The sequence below is a fragment of the Rattus norvegicus genome, chromosome 2 (genome assembly GCF_036323735.1).
Source record: "Rattus norvegicus strain BN/NHsdMcwi chromosome 2, GRCr8, whole genome shotgun sequence".
NCBI classification, from domain to species: Eukaryota; Metazoa; Chordata; class Mammalia; order Rodentia; family Muridae; genus Rattus; species Rattus norvegicus.
Genome location: NC_086020.1, coordinates 114,335,589 through 114,354,624, shown reverse-complemented (window position 1 = coordinate 114,354,624; position 19,036 = coordinate 114,335,589). Strand labels below are relative to the sequence as shown.

The following is a 19,036-nucleotide window of genomic DNA, read 5'->3' as shown; positions in this document are numbered from 1 at the left end:
CCGGATTCAATGCGAGAGCTGCCTCGCCCACGCGAGGGCCTGTGTTCAAGTCCCACACCACAAACTTTAAAAACAGACATTTATTTTTTACAATTGAGAGGAGTAAGGGAGCCCTTCCTGTGGGGTCTCTTCCTGGCTAACAGCCCACTACCGTCTCCTGTATCCTGCTGTGCTGGAGAGAGCCCTGAAGACGGTTCCTCTTGGACAGACAATGGTACTCTTATAGGAGGGCTCCACCTTAGGACCTCATGTAACTTTAAACCAGTTCACTACAAGTCGATTTCTAATATAGTGACATGGGACAGGTTTCAAACATATGAATTTTGGGGAGACACAATTCAGACCATATCATCGTTTACTGAATCTTTGCTCTTTAATCTAAATGTAGATATATCTGGATGAAGAAAAAGCTAAAATCCAAATAGACAATATCAGAAAAGTTTGGGGTGAGGCAACTTAATGGTTTGCTTGCCCTAAGTTACATCATTGGTCACTTACAGAATTTAATGTGAAAACCCACATGCATGCAATCAAGCTTTCAGAATACATTATGAAAGCAGTGATATCACTGGGTATTCTCATAACTTAGTCTTTTAAAGGAAGATTTTTTAAACTATGTATGTATATGCAGGAAGGGGGATTGCCGGTGAGCCCAGTGCCTACAGAAGCCAAAAGAAGGCATCGGTCCTCATGCCTAGGAGTACCCGGCCAACACCAGATCCCCATGCTCAAGAGTACCTAACCAACAGAAGAACTCAATCATGGTTCTGTAGACTTTTGTTTCATTTTGCTTTGTTTTGGTAAGTTTTTTGTATTATTGGTCTTTGTTTGATTTTCATTTTTGTGATTTTTTTTTATTTCTTGTTCTGGGGGGTTGTTTGTTTGATTTAGGGTTTTTGGGGTGGGGAGAGAATATAAAGTTAAGTGGCTGGAAAGTAGGAGAGGGTCTATGAGTAGTTGTAAAGGGAAAAATACATGGTCAAAGACCTAAACATTTTTAAAACCAGACACATAGGTTGGAGACATAGCTCAGTGGTGGAGAACATTGGCTGAATTTCCAGACGTCCTGAGTTCAAATCCCAGCAACCACATGGTGGCTCACAACCATCTGTAATGGGGTCCGATGTCCTCTTCTGGTGTGTCTGAAGATAGTGACAGTGTACTCACTTACATGAAATAAATAAATCATTAAGAACCTGACAGAAGAGAAAGTGGGGATAGTCTTGAACACATTGGCACAAGAGACACTTTCTGAACAGAACTCCAGTGGCTCAGGCTCTAAGATCAACAATTCATAACTGGGACCTCGGAAACTGAAAAGCTTCTGTAAGGCAACGGACACACACTGTCAATTGGACAAAACAGCAGCCCATAGAATGGGAAAAGATTTTTCCCAACTCCACATCCAACAGAGGACCACTATCTAAAATACATAAAGAACTTAAGAAACTAGATGTCTAAAATGGGGTATAGATTTAAACAGAGAATTCTCTATAGAATCTCAAATGGCTGAGAAACACTTAAAGAAATGTTTCACATCCTTAGCCACCAGGGAAATGCAAATGAAAACGACTTTGAGATTTCATCTTGCATCTGTCAGAATGGCTAAGATCATAAAACAACAATTGTGAGGATGTGGAACAAGAAACACTCCTCCACTGCTGCTAAGAGTGTAAACCTGTGAAGCTACTTTAGAAATCAATATGGCAGTTCCTCAGAAAACTTGGGAACCAATCTACCTCAAGACACAGGTAAAAAGAGGACAGTATATGTGTGTACACATACACAGGTTATTAAAGTTTTTTAATAAGAAAAAATACTTCTTTTTAATTATACATATGTGCAGCAAGTCCTCTTAACCACTGAGACATCTCTCCAGCTCCATAAATGTAGATTTAATCCAAACATTTTTTGTTTTGGGGTGGTGGTTCTTTTAGTCCTAGGGACTGACCACCAGGCCTCAAGCATATTAGCTAAGTATTATCATTCAGCTACTCCCAGCCCTGGCTTCTTTTTAAAAACTCCTAAACATAGTTAGATATGGTGGTGTGTGCATGCACTTGCAAGTGGAAGCAGGAGGATTAGGAACTCAAGGTCCTCCTCAGACCAGCCTGCGCTAAAGGCCTTGTCTCAGACAAATACAATTCTGAACTGTTATCTTGTGAAGGGCCATATTCATCTTTCTACGGATAAAGAACCTTATGTATTTTAAAAATGTAAACCATTTAACACAAGTGCAAATTTTACTTCTATTTTGTTGGTTTCGTTCTTTTTTTTTTTTGGCAACAGAGTTTATTATTGATTTAATTTTCATTTTAGCAACCCAAATTTAATTAACTCTGGCCCTGATCAACTGAAGTGCTAAGGAAACCAACCTCTGGGCTCATAAGGCCACCACAGTAAGTGAGTGAGATAGTCTAAAGTTCAGTGTTCCGTATGGCAGAAGGGATGGCGGCAGATGCTGCACTGCTCGGTATTTATGTGGTCACTAACATTACCTGCTAAGCAACACTGACTTTCCTGGGTCATGTGACTAGACTCTAACGATCTGTGTAATATTCATTCCTTGGCTCTATTCCCATTATCTAGACACAAGTGAATCCCCTGCACATGGCTTCATGATTACCTGAAAATCCATCCTAGTAACTGACTCACCAAATATGCCTGCTCACGCCTGTGACCCTAGGACTGAGAAGTGGGAGAATCATCAAAAAGCCACGGTGACACAGGCTACAGAGTAAGACCTGCCTCAAAAAGCTGAAAGCGGGTAGAGATTCTGCAGAAATGAGCAGACAGACTGCCACCCAATAATTCATTCTTATTATTACTACCCAGAGATTTCTCTACTACTGATCTGAATTTTGTTAGCCACTGTAGCTATGCTTCTGGTGAAATCACTTAACAACTGGCTACCCAGAACAGTAAATAAAATAAACATGGCATACTGTCCTCTTTTTACCTGATGTCTATTCTCCCTTAACACTTCTTTCACCCAACCAGCCACTCACAGTTCTGATGTACTCCATGAAATAGTGCTGTCTGGCTTAGGACAGGTAGCATTAGTTATGTCTCTTAAAAAACATATTCACTTGAAATGATAGCTTCTCTGAGTACCTTACACATAAAATCATAAAAAGATATTTTTAAATGATACCTTTTTAACTTCCTAAAAGAAAATGTGCCCAGAGCACCTATCTATGCCCTAAAGTTACCCCAGTGTTCCACAGAACAAAGAGCCCACAAATGAGGTACTTAAATTTTTAACTACAAGTGTATTAGGACACTGACATCAATAATCATAACTTCAGGGTCCACGATTAAAGCTATATGACATTAAGTCCTTTCATTCAGTCTAACTTTATTTAGACAGCCACAAGGTATCAAGTGGGTGCTGGGAACCAAAGCTGGCCAGATCCTCTGCAAAAGCAACAAGTGCTCTTATACCAGAAAACTAAGTGTATGCTGTCTAAAGCACACACTTAGCAAACACACACCGGTAGGTAAGTACAAGTTCATCTTCAACTCCATAACACCTGTGGACTGTATTTCATGGGAGTTAACTTCACAAAGTATGGAAGAAGTAATACCACCTTAGACCAGAAAAAACGCACTAAAAGGACTTTCTTAGGAAAACTCAATGATTTTCAACTGCAAAATGTTTGCCACTAGGAGACACTTTCTGTTGTTATGTTGGAAAGAAGACAACACAGGGTGCTGCTGTTACCTAGCTGGTAGAAGGTGGCTGTCCTGTAATGCCAGACCGGCAGCCCCTGACAACAGAGGCTATCTGGCTCACCATAGTTTTGCTGAAAAGCTTAAGAATGGCCTGCATTGTACCGATTAAACTTCTAGAATTTAATGGCTTTCCTGTGGCTTCATAAAAAATGACCTTGTTCTTAGACAATATATCAAAGTATTTAGGAATATAGCTCAACTGACTTTTAAATAGTTCAACAAATGTGTGTATATGCAGAAAGACAATGTTGTATGCACAAGCAAAATTAGTGCACCTAAGTAGACAATATACAGACTATTTTTATGTTCAGAATGCTTTAATTTGAATTATATTAAACTAAAAAGGTGACCTGTGTTAACATGTCTACACAGATTTCTTTTATCTAAAAAATAGTGCAAAATTTATGGGAGGGGGTCTTATGGTCTGTTCCTAGAGCTTGTGTCTTATGACCTAGTTTCTGGGTGTGTTCGTTGGAGCTTCTGCTGCTGTGAAGAGACACCATGACCACAGCAACTATTATAATGAGAAACATTTAATTGGGGCTGGCTTACAGGTTCAGAGAGTCGGTCCGTTATCATTATGACAGGAAGCATGGCAGGCAGACATCCTGCTGGAGGAGGAGCTAAGAGTACACATGATCAACAGGCAACAGGGGAGTGCCCAATTAGGCCTAGCATACATGAAACCTCAAAGCCCACCTCCACAGTAACAGGCGTCCTCCAACAAGGTCACACCTCTTAACAGTGAGTGCTACTCCCTATGGGCCATGCATTCAAACACATGAGTCTTTGGGGGCCATACCTGTACAAACTACCACCTGATACAGAAAAATGGCTTTCTTTTACTTCTTTCTCAAAATAAACTGTCTCAAATGGAAACTTGCAACTCTGTGTCAAAATACAAAATACTCAAAACTATCTTGCTTTGCTTCACTGTGCGTGCGTGCGTGCGTGCATGTGTGTGTGCGTGCGTATATTTTATTCTTTGTTGTTTTTAAGTCATTCAAAGACATGACATACTTTTCAGTACTTCAGGCTTTCAATAAATTCTGAAACTAAAAAAAGAATTAAGAATCAGAAGACATTAAACAGAATCAATGGGAAAGATGTATAAGAATACACAAAGCTTCAATAGCATTCAGGTTTCCAAGCACTGGAAAGACGACTCAATGTCTGGATGGACTGCTCTGGCAGAAAACTAGAGCCCAACTCCAACATCTGCAATGAGCCACTTACGACCACCTGTACGTTCATTCCAGAGGGATCTGGTGTCTCCAGCCTCCTTACATCTGTATATACAGGCTGGACAGTGGTTAAGGCCACTGACTGCTCTTCCAGAGGAGTGTGGCTCAAATCCCAGCACCCACATGGCAGCTCACAACTGTCTGTAACTCCAAGATCTGACATTCTCACATAGACATACATGCAGGCAAATACCAAAGCACATAAAATACAGACAAATAAAATTTTTAAAAAGTTTTTTAAACCTGCATAGCACAGACGAACACATAATAAAAAATAAACATAAGCCTGTTTAAGAACCTCAGATTTTAAAAGTTTAATTACCCATTTCCAGGCACTCACTAACTGAATGGCAGCTTTATGAATAACAAGTTAGCTTTTGGAAAACAACAATTGCAATCTTTAAATGCAGGAGAAATTCTTGTATACTTACAGATGTCTGGGACATACTTGACTGTTGTGTAACACTGCCTGTGGGGGATGTAGATGGTCTTCCACTGGACAAACTGGCCTAAAATAACAGAACTGTTGTAATATGTCTGTAAAAGCATTACGTTGAAAACCTCCTTGAGTGATCAGAACCATGGCAGAGACAGCTTGCTGCCAAACATCTTTATCTCCCTTCTGTTCTGAGTGCTTGAGAGTCAACAGAAAACACGGCAGGGGAAAAAAAAACCAAAACCAAAACCTCTGTTTTGAGCTACAATAATATAAAAGTACAATAAAAGTTCTAAAGTCTACGTATGAAAGAAATCATTGTATGGTCAACATGGCTTGATCCTAGCCTTTTTTTTTTTTTTTTTTTTTAAGAAAGAAACCAAAGCTGAAAGGTCTCAAACAAAGCCCTCCCCTCCCCTGCACTGGCTACTCTTATGTCTACATGTCTATATGTATTTGCTTTTGTTACGTGTGGGTCCAGGGATCAAACTCAGCTCATTAGATCTGTTGGTTCATTTAGTAGCAGGTGCCTTTTCCCTCTGAGCCATCTCACTGACCCCAATCTGGTTTTATTAGCTGTTATACTGGTAAACTGTCACGTGTTATCTGAGCTCGCTGAGCAGCTAGTAGTAGAAGTGGGGTTCCCACGACTCAGCTCCAAGCACATTTATTTTTTCAAGTGTCTACTGCCATCCCTTGCCTGGGAATGGACTAGACCCCACTAGCACTGTGACACAGGAATAAAGCAGAATTGTCCAAGAATAAAAACGTCATGTCCTGAAAACAGCTAGAAGATAAACCATCCCCATCTGATATCTTTACTGTCTAGCCCATGAAATACAGGTGCTGCCCTGGGGCTGGAAAGATGGCTCAGTGGTTAAGTTGGATTCCCAGCATCCATGGCAAGTGGCTCACAGATGCTTGTAACTCAAGCTCCAAGAGATCTAATGCTCGCTTCTGGCCTCCACAGGCACTGCACACAGGTGTGCATACAAACATACATACGTACAGAGAAACAAATAATAAAGTCTTTAAGAAGTAAATAATAAAATGAAAGGGGGTAAAGCTGAAAGCTCAGCCGTGAGGGGAGTGTAGGGAGCTCAGCCTTGCAGAGAAGGCTCACTTGAGAACTCTTGGTAACTGCCTCACTGCAATGTTGGGTTTTGGCTGGAGGCTTCAAACACCAATTTGATAAATTTATCTCTAGACATTGCTATGCGTTCTGTGACTTGGAAGCTTCACCCAAAGGGATACTCTGCTTCAACTGGGCATGTCAACTGGAAATATCAGGGACTTCCAAGTAGGGTTCCTGCTGGGCTTTTGCAAGCCCCTGGTTTGATGGTGTCCCTTTTCTGCTGTTATCTGTGCTTGGAAGCCTTGCCTGAGGAAACATCCAGGACACCCATTAGGAACTCCGACTGACTGCCTCAATGGGGCTTGGACTGATGTCTGCCTGATTTGATAATGTTTTTCTTTCTATTAATTTATCATTTTGCTTTCACTTGCTAAGTACTTAATAAACTCATTCATTCAAAACAAAAAATACACTAGGTGGTGGCATATGCCTTTAAATCCCAGCACTTGGAGGCAGAGGCAGGCGGATCTCTGTGAGTTCAAGGCCAGTTTGGTCTGCAGAGTTCCTGGATAACCAGGAGAGAGACCCTATCTCAAAAACTTCAAAGTAACAAGACAAAAAAAAAACAAAACAAAAAAAAAAAAACATGACTACGGTAGATGATTCTCCAGACTGTAAAAAACAATGTTGAGGTTTGGTCTGTTGCTATGTTCTGTGATGCTAAATACTGGCCCCAAGTCTGGTTGTCCGCAGGGATGAGGAAATTTTCACTTATACCATGTGATACTATGTAGCCTTGCTCCTTAATGTAAAACTGTTGGTTGGAATAAAGAGACCTATAGTCTATAGCTGGGCAGAAGAGAGGTAGCAGGGTTTCAGTTCCCAGGGTCGGGTTGGAGGTAGGACCAGGAGAGGAGAAGGAAGGGGAAAGAGAAGGCGCCCTGGGGAAGGCAAACACGGCAGAGAGGACTAGCCAGTTGGAGTAAGAGCGCCCCAGGCGGAACATGGCAAGTCATACAAGCTCGGGTTATAGGCAGGGAAGTCAATCTAATAGCACAGAGGGTGGATACCTGTCCAACTCTAGCGGCGATGAAAGCTTATCATAAGTATAGGGTTTTGTGTCTTTTATGGGACCTGAATGATCTGAGGCAGGGTAGAAACCCCCGGTTGAGATTCGCTCTTCCCTTACCTTTGAAGCCAGGCTGCCTACTGCCTCAGTTAAATGAAACTAAGCAGGGAGCCGGCTTTGTGAGTAAGAACCCTGTTCTGTAAGCCTGAGCTCACAGACTTTTAATCCCCAACATTCATATGAAAAGCCATGCACAGCTCCACAGTCAGCCTAGCTCTGAAGGACAAAGGCAGGAAGACCTGCAAGCTCAGCCTCCTGTATCAGTGAGCTTCCGGCTCCTGACAGACCGTTTTCAAGGCAGTCTGGGAGGAGAGCTACAGAGAAAGACCATGAAGACAGACAACTGGCATCTGCCCTGGCTTCCACATGTGTACACATGGGAACACACATTCACACACTCATGTGTATTCATACAACACATCAAAACCATTGATAAATTTGTTTAAAAAAGAAAAAGAAGCAAGGTGGTGGCACATGTCTTTAATCCTAGCACTGAGGAGGCAGAGGCAGGCAGATTTGAGTCTGAGGCTAGCCTGGTCTACAGAGTAAGTTCCAGGACAGCCAAGGCTGAAACTTGAGTTATTTTGACAGCCAGTGAATTTCCATTTCTTAAATCATAAACATAACTGTTACTTAAAATACTTTTTAATTCACTATTGAAGTTGGCATGTTGGTACACACCTCTGATACCGGAATTCAGAAGGTAAAAACAGGTGACTCTCCACGAAACTGAGGTCAGCCTGGTCTAGATAGTGACTTCTAGACCAGTCAGAGCTAGGAAGACCCTGTCTTTCTTAAACAAACAAATAGTACACTACTGAAAGAAGCAAGAGCTGGTATCTATAAATAACAGAAATACCTTCTTTTTTTTAGGTTCTGCAAATTAAGATTATTTTCTGGTCAGATTTAAGATTAACAATTAAATCTTGCAAAAAGTTTAACTGTACAATATTAATTTTTTTCTTTTTTTTTGACCTAGGTTTTCCTGTGTAACTCTGCCTGTCCTGGAACTTGCTTTGTAGACCAAGCTGGCCTGAAACTACAAAGATCTGTCTGCCTCTGCTTCCCAAGTGCTGGGATTAAAGCCTGGTATCGCCACCGCTGGGCTGAAAATATTTTGGTTTGTCTTGTTTTTTAAACAAAAACATTAATCATAAAATTAAGTTATTGATAGACTAATTTCAGACTTTAGAAAGGTCTACACACACACACACACACGCACACACACACACACACAGAAAGGCCTACACACACACACACACACACACACACACACACACACACACAGAGAAAGGCCTACACACACACACACGCACACATGCACACACACACTTGTATGTGTCAGCCTATGAGCCATCTCCTCAGGGGGAACACCTGCCTCCTGACTTCCAGCAACCCCATCTACCACACGGTCCTCGCGGTCTCACCTGCACGGCCGCCAGGCTCTGGAGCTGGGAGCTGCTCAGATGCTGCTGCTGAAGGGCGGCCGTGTGCAGCATGAGGTGCTGCTGCTGCGCTGCGTACATCTGCTGCAGGTACTGAGCTGCCGAGCTGGGGGGCCGATGCAGGGCCTGCTGAATTACCTGTGGGAGGCAAGAGGGCCTCTGTCAAACCGTCTCAGATCGCCTTTCCTCCCTGTGGTTTTCTGTTCCTTTATGCACGCCAAGCACAGCTCTGCCATTTTAACTCCACATCAACCATGAACTTCAGTATCAGAAGGAGCGGTTTACATTTTTGCTGCTTTACCAGTCAATGTCATTAAGCTCACTGACACATGTACTAGTGCTGTACACCTCTAGGATTTGCCCATTATACACTAATAATACATTATATATAAAATATGCAACATTAATACAAATTAAATTACCTACCTCATTCACTTAAAGGACAAATAAATGAAGAAATCTTAACTCTCATTAGTAGTCAAAAAAACTTAACAAATTAAAGGGATACAGCAACTCTCAACTTTTAGATGGACAAAGATTCAAAAAAAAAAAAAATACTCCTACTGACTAGGAAAATAAAACTCCCTACACTAGTAGTTAAGTTTATAGCCTTTCTGTACACAGATGTCACGGGATATGTACAAAAAATAGTTTTACCATGCACCCATTATAAACAGTAATACAGACAAATGCAATGACCACCAGCACACGCCTAGCAGGTACATAAAAATGGCTAGGATAAAGACATGGGTTTTAACTTTAAACTGAACTTGAGTTTTAAGTGTAATGTAGATTGCTACAGGTATACCTAGCATTATACGGTGCAGTGATCAAGCTACCCAGGAAGTACCAAATCCATCACAAGTGAAGAAAAACATTTTGAATAAGATACAATTTAGGAGATAATAAGGTGAGGATATTGAAGATGACTGTTACTGTCTGTTTGTCCTTTCTACATATGTCTGAAAGTTCTACAATGAGTACATTAAACATTATATAAAATTAAAGAGGCATTGCTTTTTAAAAATGACTCAAATAATTTTTAAATTTCTAAAAACTATCTGATTCTTTGTTTCCACATAGGAATACTCTTAATTGTTTTTTAAATGTATTTATTTACTTATTTGTATTGGTATACCATGGCATGTGTGTGTGTGAGATCAGAAGACAACTTTTGGTTGGTTCTCTCCTCCCACCATGTGGACTCCGGAACACAAACTCAGATCTCAGATCTCCAGGCTGGGAGACAAAGGTCTTTTCCTGCTGAGCCACCTTGCCAGCTCCTGGGACTTTGGTGGAACATCTAAAGACTCCAGAGCTGGAGAGCTTAAGGACCTGAGCGTGTCTCCAGAACCTGTGTGGCAGCAGTCCAGGGCGTCGGATGCCATCTTCTGGCCTCTGCAGGCCAGCAGCACTCACGTGGTACACATACATAGAGGCAGGCAAAACATACACATGTATGTGTATGTGTATGTGTATGTGTATGTGTATGTATATATGTATATGTATATGTATGTGTATGTGTATATATATATATATATATGTATATGTATATGTACATGTATATGTATATGTGGAGAGCTGGCCCAGCTGTTATGAACACTTGCTCTTCCAGAGGACCAGAATTCAGTTGGCAGAACCCACATAGGAGCTCACAACCATCCATAGCTCCAGTTCTAGAGGGCTAGGCGCCCTCTGCTGGCCTTCATGGATACTGCATGCACTTGGCTCACATACACATGCAGGCAAAATACTCTTACACAAACCTAAAATTTTCTTTAAAGATTTATCTATTTATTATATATAAGTACACTGTAGCTGTCTTCAGACACACCAGGAGAGGGCATCAGATCTCATTCCAGATGGTTGTGAGCCACCATGTGGTTGCTGGGAATTGAACTCAGGACCTCTGGAAGAGCAGCCAGTGCTCTTAACCACTGAGCCATCTCTCCAGCTCAAAAAAAAAAAAAAAAAAACTTTTTAATAAAATAGAGTAATTTTTGAATAAACTCACAAATTGCTAATTATAGTGAGTGATCATTAATAGATGTAGAATCTAAGCCTAATGAGAGATCAAGATTTCTAAAAAGACAATAGAAAAATCCTCTGTCCATCCAAGTCAGAGTGCGTCAGCAGCCACTGTGAGTCCATAGCAGCACAGAACGATAATCTCAGCCTCACATCAGAGTGTTAGACATTCTAACGGGTAGGAGTGTAATACCCATGATAAGTCAGGGTACCCGACAGAAAGCCATGGATCCCTTCACTCAGAGTTTGACGAGCTACGGTTCCCTCGCAAGTGTTCCTGTCTCTCTCCAGCTACAGAGTGCTCCTGCTGCAAACTCTTCTCACAGACTCCCAGGCGATTCCTCACAGAAAGACTATGGATGAAACACCGAGTGACTCAGAACTACACTATTCCTCTTTGGTCAGATAAATCCATATATGATCTTCTAATTCCATAACAAAGTTCTAAAACCCCCATGACAAGCAAATAACTGGCTCCCGGCTTTTCTGTCAGTGTAGTAACTTCCCCGTGTCAGCATGATCTCCTATTCTCTACCAGACACCTGGCACTGGAGTAACTAGCTAAAGGCACAATATAGCACCCTCATTTTGTTTCTCTATTGAAACCAGGGTAAAGAAAATCCACATGACGAAAAATGAAAGCTTGAAAGTTAAAGAACTACTTAAGTGGTTCAGTGAACACAGCTTTGAAAACACTTTAAATGAGAAAATTCAATGACTTGTAATAACTGGAGTCTGAACTTCTTATGAGACATATCGGTACCTGCCACGTCTCTGGTAGCATTACAGTTTTTAGTTTATCCAGCTTAAGTGAAAGTGGAAATAAACGGCATAGTCAGATATCACACAATCTGTATGTTCTTCAAGGTAATTTTCCTCCTGTGCATTTAAGTCTGTATCTCTGCTGAGCTGACAAGGTTCTCCACAGTGACTTCAGAACAAAACTCCAAACCACAGAAGAGTTACGGGGATGAGTGTAACACAAAGGGTGAAGAATGCAATAATCAAATAATATTTGGATCCCAGCCCTTAAAAAAATATGGGGTTGGGGAGGCTGGAGAGATGGCTCAGTGGTTAAGAGCACTGGCTTCTCTTCCAAAGTACCCAGGTTCAGTTCCCAGCACCCACACAGCAGCTCACAACTGGCTATAATTCTAATTTCAGGGGATCTGACAACAGACACATACATGTTAGCAGAAAAATCAATGTATGTAAAATAAAAATAAATAAATCATTAAAAGGAACTTTAAAAATGCAATTACAAGCCTGGAGTACACTGTCAGATTCAGCACTTGAAATTAAAGGCAGAGGTGGGCGGATCTTGGAGTTCAAGGTCAGCCTGGTCTACAAAGCAAGACCTAGGACAACCAGGGCTACACAGGAAAATCCTGTTTCAAAAAAACAAAAAATGCAATTATAAGCATTGAGAATCCTAGAAACATGAAGGCAAGTAAGCAGCAGAGAGCAGCAAGAACTCGGAGTAGAACCTGGCCGAAGCTGAGGTAGAAAACCCACCAGCAATGTGAGGCTGGATAGATTATTTAGCTCATTTAACACTAGTTTTCCTGTTTGTAAAACCCCTCCTGTATAGAGATCTGGGAGGATTAAACAAAATACTCTCCATAAAGGAAGCATTCATTAAATGTGCCTGGCACACAACTGTCCAATGGATCTACTGTCGTTTATAGAGACCTGCAGTGTCTCCCACACAATTCTACACGCTCTTTTAATTCTCATAGTCACTGATCAGTACACAGTGTTATCCACATTTTACTGTTTCCTGGGACTCAAGGAGATGATTATGTCTTTCGCCCAAGGGCACACAGATACAAAGAATAATGACAACAGAATCCAAACATAGAACCCATCAGATGGCAATGTCTTTCTGGAACAAGACCATATTGTCTCTATTGGTATAAAGTTCAACTAAATCAATTCTACTTTCTCAACTAAGTGACTTTACTAAAAAATCTCTCCAACTGTTCTCTTCCATCTCTACCCCAGAGGCTGTAGAGCCTTCTTGCTTACTGTTCCTATACCACCTGATGTGAAAAGCTTTCTGTGAAAGTGTATGCTGCACTCAAATATAAAATAAGTCGGAAAAGCAGCTATTCTAAACACACCACCAGTGATATCTTCACTCTTATAGCTGCATTTAGAGGCATTCGACTATAATTTTCCTGACACATGATCTTATAAGCTCCCTGTTAACAAATGTACGCTCTCTGAATAGCACAATTATTAAATAACTTTATTGGTTTTTCAAAAATGAATCCTTTCTTTCTTTTACTTGATGTTTTGCAGTGCTAGAGATCAAACACAGATTAACAAACGCTCAACCACGGAGCTGCATTCCCAGCCTGAACTTTTACAATCCTTTTTCTATCCGAGGATACTAATCAACACATAGCAGCTGACTTGGGCACAAAGCAGGAGGCCGTCTTTGGCCTTAACTCCCCATGTGCGTGGCTGAAATACCTGGACAGCATGTCGGTCTGACCCACTGTAGACAGAGATCTGTGGCTGCTGCATTCGGGAGGAGGATGTGGTGATGGTGGTGGTGGTGGTGCTGCTGGCTGTTGTTGACACAGACGTTCCAGAGCTGGGCTCACTCTCCATAGCTGTACTGTGGTCTTTAAATCTGGTAGATGACACAAGCGATCAGTACTGGGAAAAACCACTGCCTTTATGCTTCAGTGAATACTCGCTACAAAGAACCCATCAGTGGAGAGCTAAATAAAGCTAGCACTCAACCAGCAAACAGAAGAGAAACATGATTCCCTCAAGTACAAGAATAGTTGATAGCTACTATCTGTTAAACTGAATTCAAATGACTCAGAACCATAACTGAGATGAAGCCTAGATTGAGGTTTATGTTTGCATTATTGAAAAGGGACAGATTTGAGCAATGCAGAAGTGGACCTCGGTCCTATTCCTACCAAGAAGCTATCTGCAACTGATGCCCACTGGCAATGGGAAAGATCAACTTTTTCCAATGGAGTCTCACTGGCTATATCAACCCACACTTCAGGGGAACTCCCATGCTTAGAAATAGCCAACACAAAATGAACTCGATAGTATTTCTGGGGATTTTCTGCTTCATTTTACTTGGTTTTTTTGACAATTTTTGTCTAAAATTAGTCTTTTGCTTATTTATTCAAATTTTTTGTTTTTAATGGGGTTTTCATGGGGAGGTGTTTCTGGGATTCTCTCTCTTTTTTTCCTCTCCAAGACAGGGTTTCTCTGTGTACCCCTATTCTGGAACTTGCTCTGCAGAGCAGGCTGGCCTCAAACTCAAACTCAGAGATCTGCCTGCCTCTGCCTCCTGAGATTAAAGGTGTGGGCCACCACCACTCAGGTCCTTCTGGAGGTTTGTTTTTTGTTTTTATGTTTGTTTAAAAAAGAGAGAAAGGAAAAGTTGGGTAAATAGGGAGGTGGGGAGAAGCTGGGAGAAATTGTGGGACAAAAAAATAACCAAAATACGTTGTATGAAAAAATTTTAATAAAAAAGACAAATTTGAAACCAAAAGATAAAGTAGTGAGAGAATATTAAGGGGGCAGGGCTTAAGCATTATCAGAGTTCTTTGCTTATTTCTGTGTTCTTGAGTATATGGGGGAAGAGTGTATGTGTGTATGTACCTGTGCGCCTTGCATTATGGGGAGTTCAGTTCTGAATTACTGTGTGGGTGCAGGGAATTGAATCCAGGTCCTCTGCAAGAACAAATGCACCTAACGGCTGAGCCATCTCTCCACCCCTCACAGTCATTCTTAGAAGATTCCTAAGGACTAGCTTCCTAGTTTAACTGTCGTCATCATACAGTGAATTAAAACAAAAGTCTCAGTAAGTCTGGTTATGGTGGCACATACACATGTAATTCCAGCACCTGAGGAAGGTTATCCTTGGCTACATATTAAGTGAGAGGCCAGCCTGGGCTATACAACACCCTGCCTCTAAAAATTAATTAATTAATAATTAATAAAAAAAATAAGATCCTAACAACACCCTAGTAGGGCTGAAGAGCTGGTTCAGATGGTTAAGCGCACTTGGCTGTTCTTGCAAAGGACCTGGGTTTGATGCCCAGCACACACACACAAACCTCCAAACCCAGTCCCAGGGCATCAGATGCCCTTTTCAGCTTTCCAGGGACTGAGCACATACCATGGCATAATGCACGTATACCAGCTATCTATACATAAGAAATTTGGGGGCTAGAGAGATGGCTCAGTGGTTAAGAGCACTGATTGCTCTTCCAGAGGTCCTGAATTCAAATCCCAGAAACCACATAGTACCTCACAACCACCTGTGATTAGAGCTGATGCTCTCTTCTGGTGCGTCGGAAGACAGCCACCATGTACTTATAGATAATAAATAAATAAGTTTTTTTTAAAAAGACATTTTGGGGCTGGGGATTTAGCTCAGTGGTAGAGCGCTTGCCTAGCAAGCACAAGGCCCTGGGTTTGGTCCCCAGCTCTGAAAAAAAGAAAAAAAAAAAAAAAAGACATTTTAAGTTAATTCTTTCAATTCTCAGTAGCTGCACCATTTTCCTTACTAACCCTAGTAACAGAAGTTTAGTTCAGTAACAGATTAGTCCACTTAAGGAAATAAAGTGGCAAACAAAAGCAACTTCTCACAGCTTCACAAAAATCTTTCTCTTTCCACAGAAAAGTGCTCTAAAATTTGGGGGTGTAGAATATAATTTATTCAGTTTCCTATGTACAATCGATAAAGTACATTTTTTTTTTTGCCAAACTCTCATCCTTTCCCTCCAATATTATGATTTTATGCCATTTATGTTGTGGTTTCACCCACTAAGAAATCTATACTTCAATGAAGTCAAGCCTCTGAGGTCAATTCTAAGGGCTTCCATGCTGTTGCAAACTAAAACCCCAGTAGCTGCCACCCCAGGATCAGAAACCCACATAAGATTTTACTAGTTCCCTCCTTCCTTGACTGCCTTTTTCTCCTGCGAAATAAAAGTTGAACCAACTGTCATTCCCACCTTTGACAAGGCTAAAATGAGAACATTTACTTTTCTTTCTAAAACAAACAAACAAACAAACAAACAAACAAACAGGGTAACACTATGTAGCTCAGGTTGGCTTCAAGCAGACTCAGAAGTCTCCAGCCCACCACACCTGAATTAACATCTCCAATTTAAAAGGTTAAACAGTGAAAGGAAAAACAGGACTACAAACTTCTTTCATTAGAAGCTGAATCATATATTTTTATACTTTTCTGCTATTCTTTCCATTTCCTTCCAATCAGCAAACCACAGTGTCATATGGTACCTGCTCAATGTTACACACGATTAGCAGCAAGGTAAAAAATCATGATGAGCTATTCTGTCATAACACTTTCGCACTGTGTGCTGATGACATCCAAGACACCACCGGAAACCCTGATCTTTCAAAGTCTTATTCTGCTCAGCTGTGCTCTCAAAGCCCAAAGGCGGCGACGACAAGTAGTTCTGACTAACCAAAAATGGTCAGAGAACCTAGACATTAATTCTAAACATTGGTGAGTGCAACTGGCCAAATCACCGCTTTACCTTTCGAGGCCTGGTTACAAAAGAACACTTTCGGGGAGTGCACGGCCTTGGCAGGGAAATACTCGCCGCGTTCAGCTCTGACACGCCAGAGGCCTACTCGGGGACCTGAAGTTTCAAGTCGCTAACTGAGCATAGCATCACAGCGCTACACAAGAATGCGGCCCTCCAGGGAGGGACGCTCGCCGCCGCAGCCCGAGCCCGGAGGGAGACTGCAAGGAAAGGCCGGAGCGGGGGCGGGGAAAGGGCTGCTCGGCCTTGCGGGCCGCAGCCGCTGTCTGGACGCCTCCCTGCTCTTCCCCCAGCCCCCGCCACACGGACGGACGGACAGACAGACCCGCAGGAGCCAGCGTGGAGGCCTGGCGGCGCCTGCCCTGCCTAGCACACCTCGACCCGGCCCGCGACTGGAATGACAGCCCCGAACGAGCGCCGCAGGGCTCGCGTCCGGTAAGAGCCCGGTGGCTCGGGTCCCCTGGGTAGCAGTTCGCTTAGGACCACGCAGCCCCGGGACCGGACCGCGTAGCACGCACTCCCGAGGGGAGGCTGAGTGGACCTGCCATCCTCCTCCCCTAGCCAGGCTTCTCCACCACGCCGTGGCTCCCGCCTCTCCTCGGCCCTGCACTGCCAGCCTCGGAGCCCTAACAGCTCCCTCAGGGGGACGTGTCGCAGCCCTCACTCGCCCCCTGGTTACGACATCAGTCACCAGCAAGTCACTCACTCCGCTTCCGCCATCTTCTCTCCTCCATCACTAACACGGGGTGCGCATGCGCCTCCTCTTTCCCCTGCAAGAGCAGTGGGGCGGGATCTGGGGGGGGGGTTAAGGTCACGTGAGGCCAGCGCCCGCCAGGCTCCCTCCCACCTCAGCTCTCTATGAGGTGGCCAGTGATTCCCTAAGTGATCGATCCTTCCCAAGCACCCTCAATTTTTATGGCTCAGAATCTTTGTCTTAGCCCAGGGTCTGCAACAAAAATAGAAAAAGTACTGCTTAACGCTGGAAATGTAGCAGTTGCTAGAATACTTTCAGAAGCGTGCATCAAGTCTTGGGTTCAATACCTAGTACCACACAAACCAGGTGTGGCTGGGCCTTTGGAAAGTGTAGTCAGGAGAATACAAATCCAAAGTCATCCTAGGCTATATAATGTAAAACCGAAACCGGAGCCACATTGTTATTAAGTCCCCATACCTTACAAGGGTGAGTTTCCATTTCCTAAGCCTAAGGTATCCTGAAGACCATGTTTTTCAACCTCTGCTGAATTTGTAACCCCATGATGTATACTCACTCCTTTGACTTGCTAAGCCCCTGAACACCTGCGATGACTCCCACATTGTATATATCCTTACCCTTGTATACCTCACAGCCAGCTGAATCCCCCCACTCTTCTGTCCTGGCACTATAATCACATATATGTACCTCACAGTCAGCTTTGAGCCCTGAGTGCCCACTCCCATTCTTCTGTCCTGGTGTTGCCAATTATCTCAGCAACTGTTTTCTATCAACTCTAACCCTTCCCCTTAAAAAAGAGACCTCAAAAGCCAGTGAGAGACCGCTCTCTGAAATCCCAACTTAGAGTGAGGCAGCCTTTTAGCCATTCTAAATAAAACTTGCTTAAACGTGGAAATGGTTTTTCCTTTCCCCCTCAGGTCCAACAATAGAAAGTTTAAGGCTAGCCTGGGATATGTAAGACTGTTTCAGAAAAAAAAAAAAAGAAAGAAAGAAAGAAAAGAGAAAGCAAAAATTGACTACAACTGTAAAACTTTAAAGACATGTATCCAAAATCGTCTCGATCTGAAGAGAGGATTTTGTAGACATTCATACACAGTATGGCTTTGCTTCATGGATCCAAGAAGCAAGTAAATCCGTGCTGCCCTTGACAGAAAGAGAAGTAAGCAATGCCATAAGCAATGCCTCCTCTTCCCTGAGATGAAGTGCACTGATCTCAGTGTCTTCAGGTTCTGTTGTTGTGATGAACACCATCCCCAGAGCAGGTCATGGGGGAAAGCGTTTATTTGGCTTACACTTCTACACAGTGCGTTATCACAGGAAGTTAGAACAGGGACTCAAGCAGGACAGGAACCTGGAGACAGAAGCTGGTACAGAGGCCATGGAGGGTGCTGCTTTCTGGCTTGCTCAGCCGGCTTTCTCCTAGAACCCAGGACCACCAGCCCAGGGATGGCCCCAACCACAATGGGCTGGGCCTGCCCACATTGATCGCTCATTAAGAAAATGCCTACAAACTGATACACATGGACATATTTTCTCAGTTGGGGCTCCACTCCCTCCTACCCAATGACCTTAGCCTTGTGTCAAGTTGACATAAAACTAAATAGTACAACTGACCCCTTGGCAATTTGACATAGAAACACTTCACTGTTAAGCCACAACTTTTTTCTTCCTTTT

General features: G+C 42.6%; 1 protein-coding gene across 11 annotated transcripts in view; it reads right to left on the bottom strand.

Moving 5' to 3' along the window:
* Window positions 1-17,445, bottom strand: part of Phc3 (polyhomeotic homolog 3) — a 74,953-nt gene extending 57,508 nt beyond the window's left edge. For 6 of the 11 annotated variants that reach the window (XR_005500282.2, XM_006232226.5, XM_006232227.5 and 3 more), the window contains exons 1-4: window positions 17,357-17,445; window positions 13,571-13,733; window positions 9,047-9,202; window positions 5,411-5,488 (exon numbers count right to left, since the gene is read on the bottom strand). Coding sequence is in view for 10 of the 11 variants with exons in the window: in XM_006232226.5 (XP_006232288.1) it covers window positions 5,411-5,488; window positions 9,047-9,202; window positions 13,571-13,733; window positions 17,357-17,370 (411 nt within the window). In the remaining variant the exon portion in view is untranslated. Of the gene's footprint in view, window positions 1-5,410; window positions 5,489-9,046; window positions 9,203-13,570; window positions 13,741-16,641; window positions 17,329-17,356 lie in introns of those variants that run through there. The other 5 variants (XM_039102232.2, XM_063281761.1, XM_063281762.1 and 2 more) reach the window with 3 other exon arrangements.
* Window positions 17,446-19,036: the final 1,591 nt, after the last annotated feature.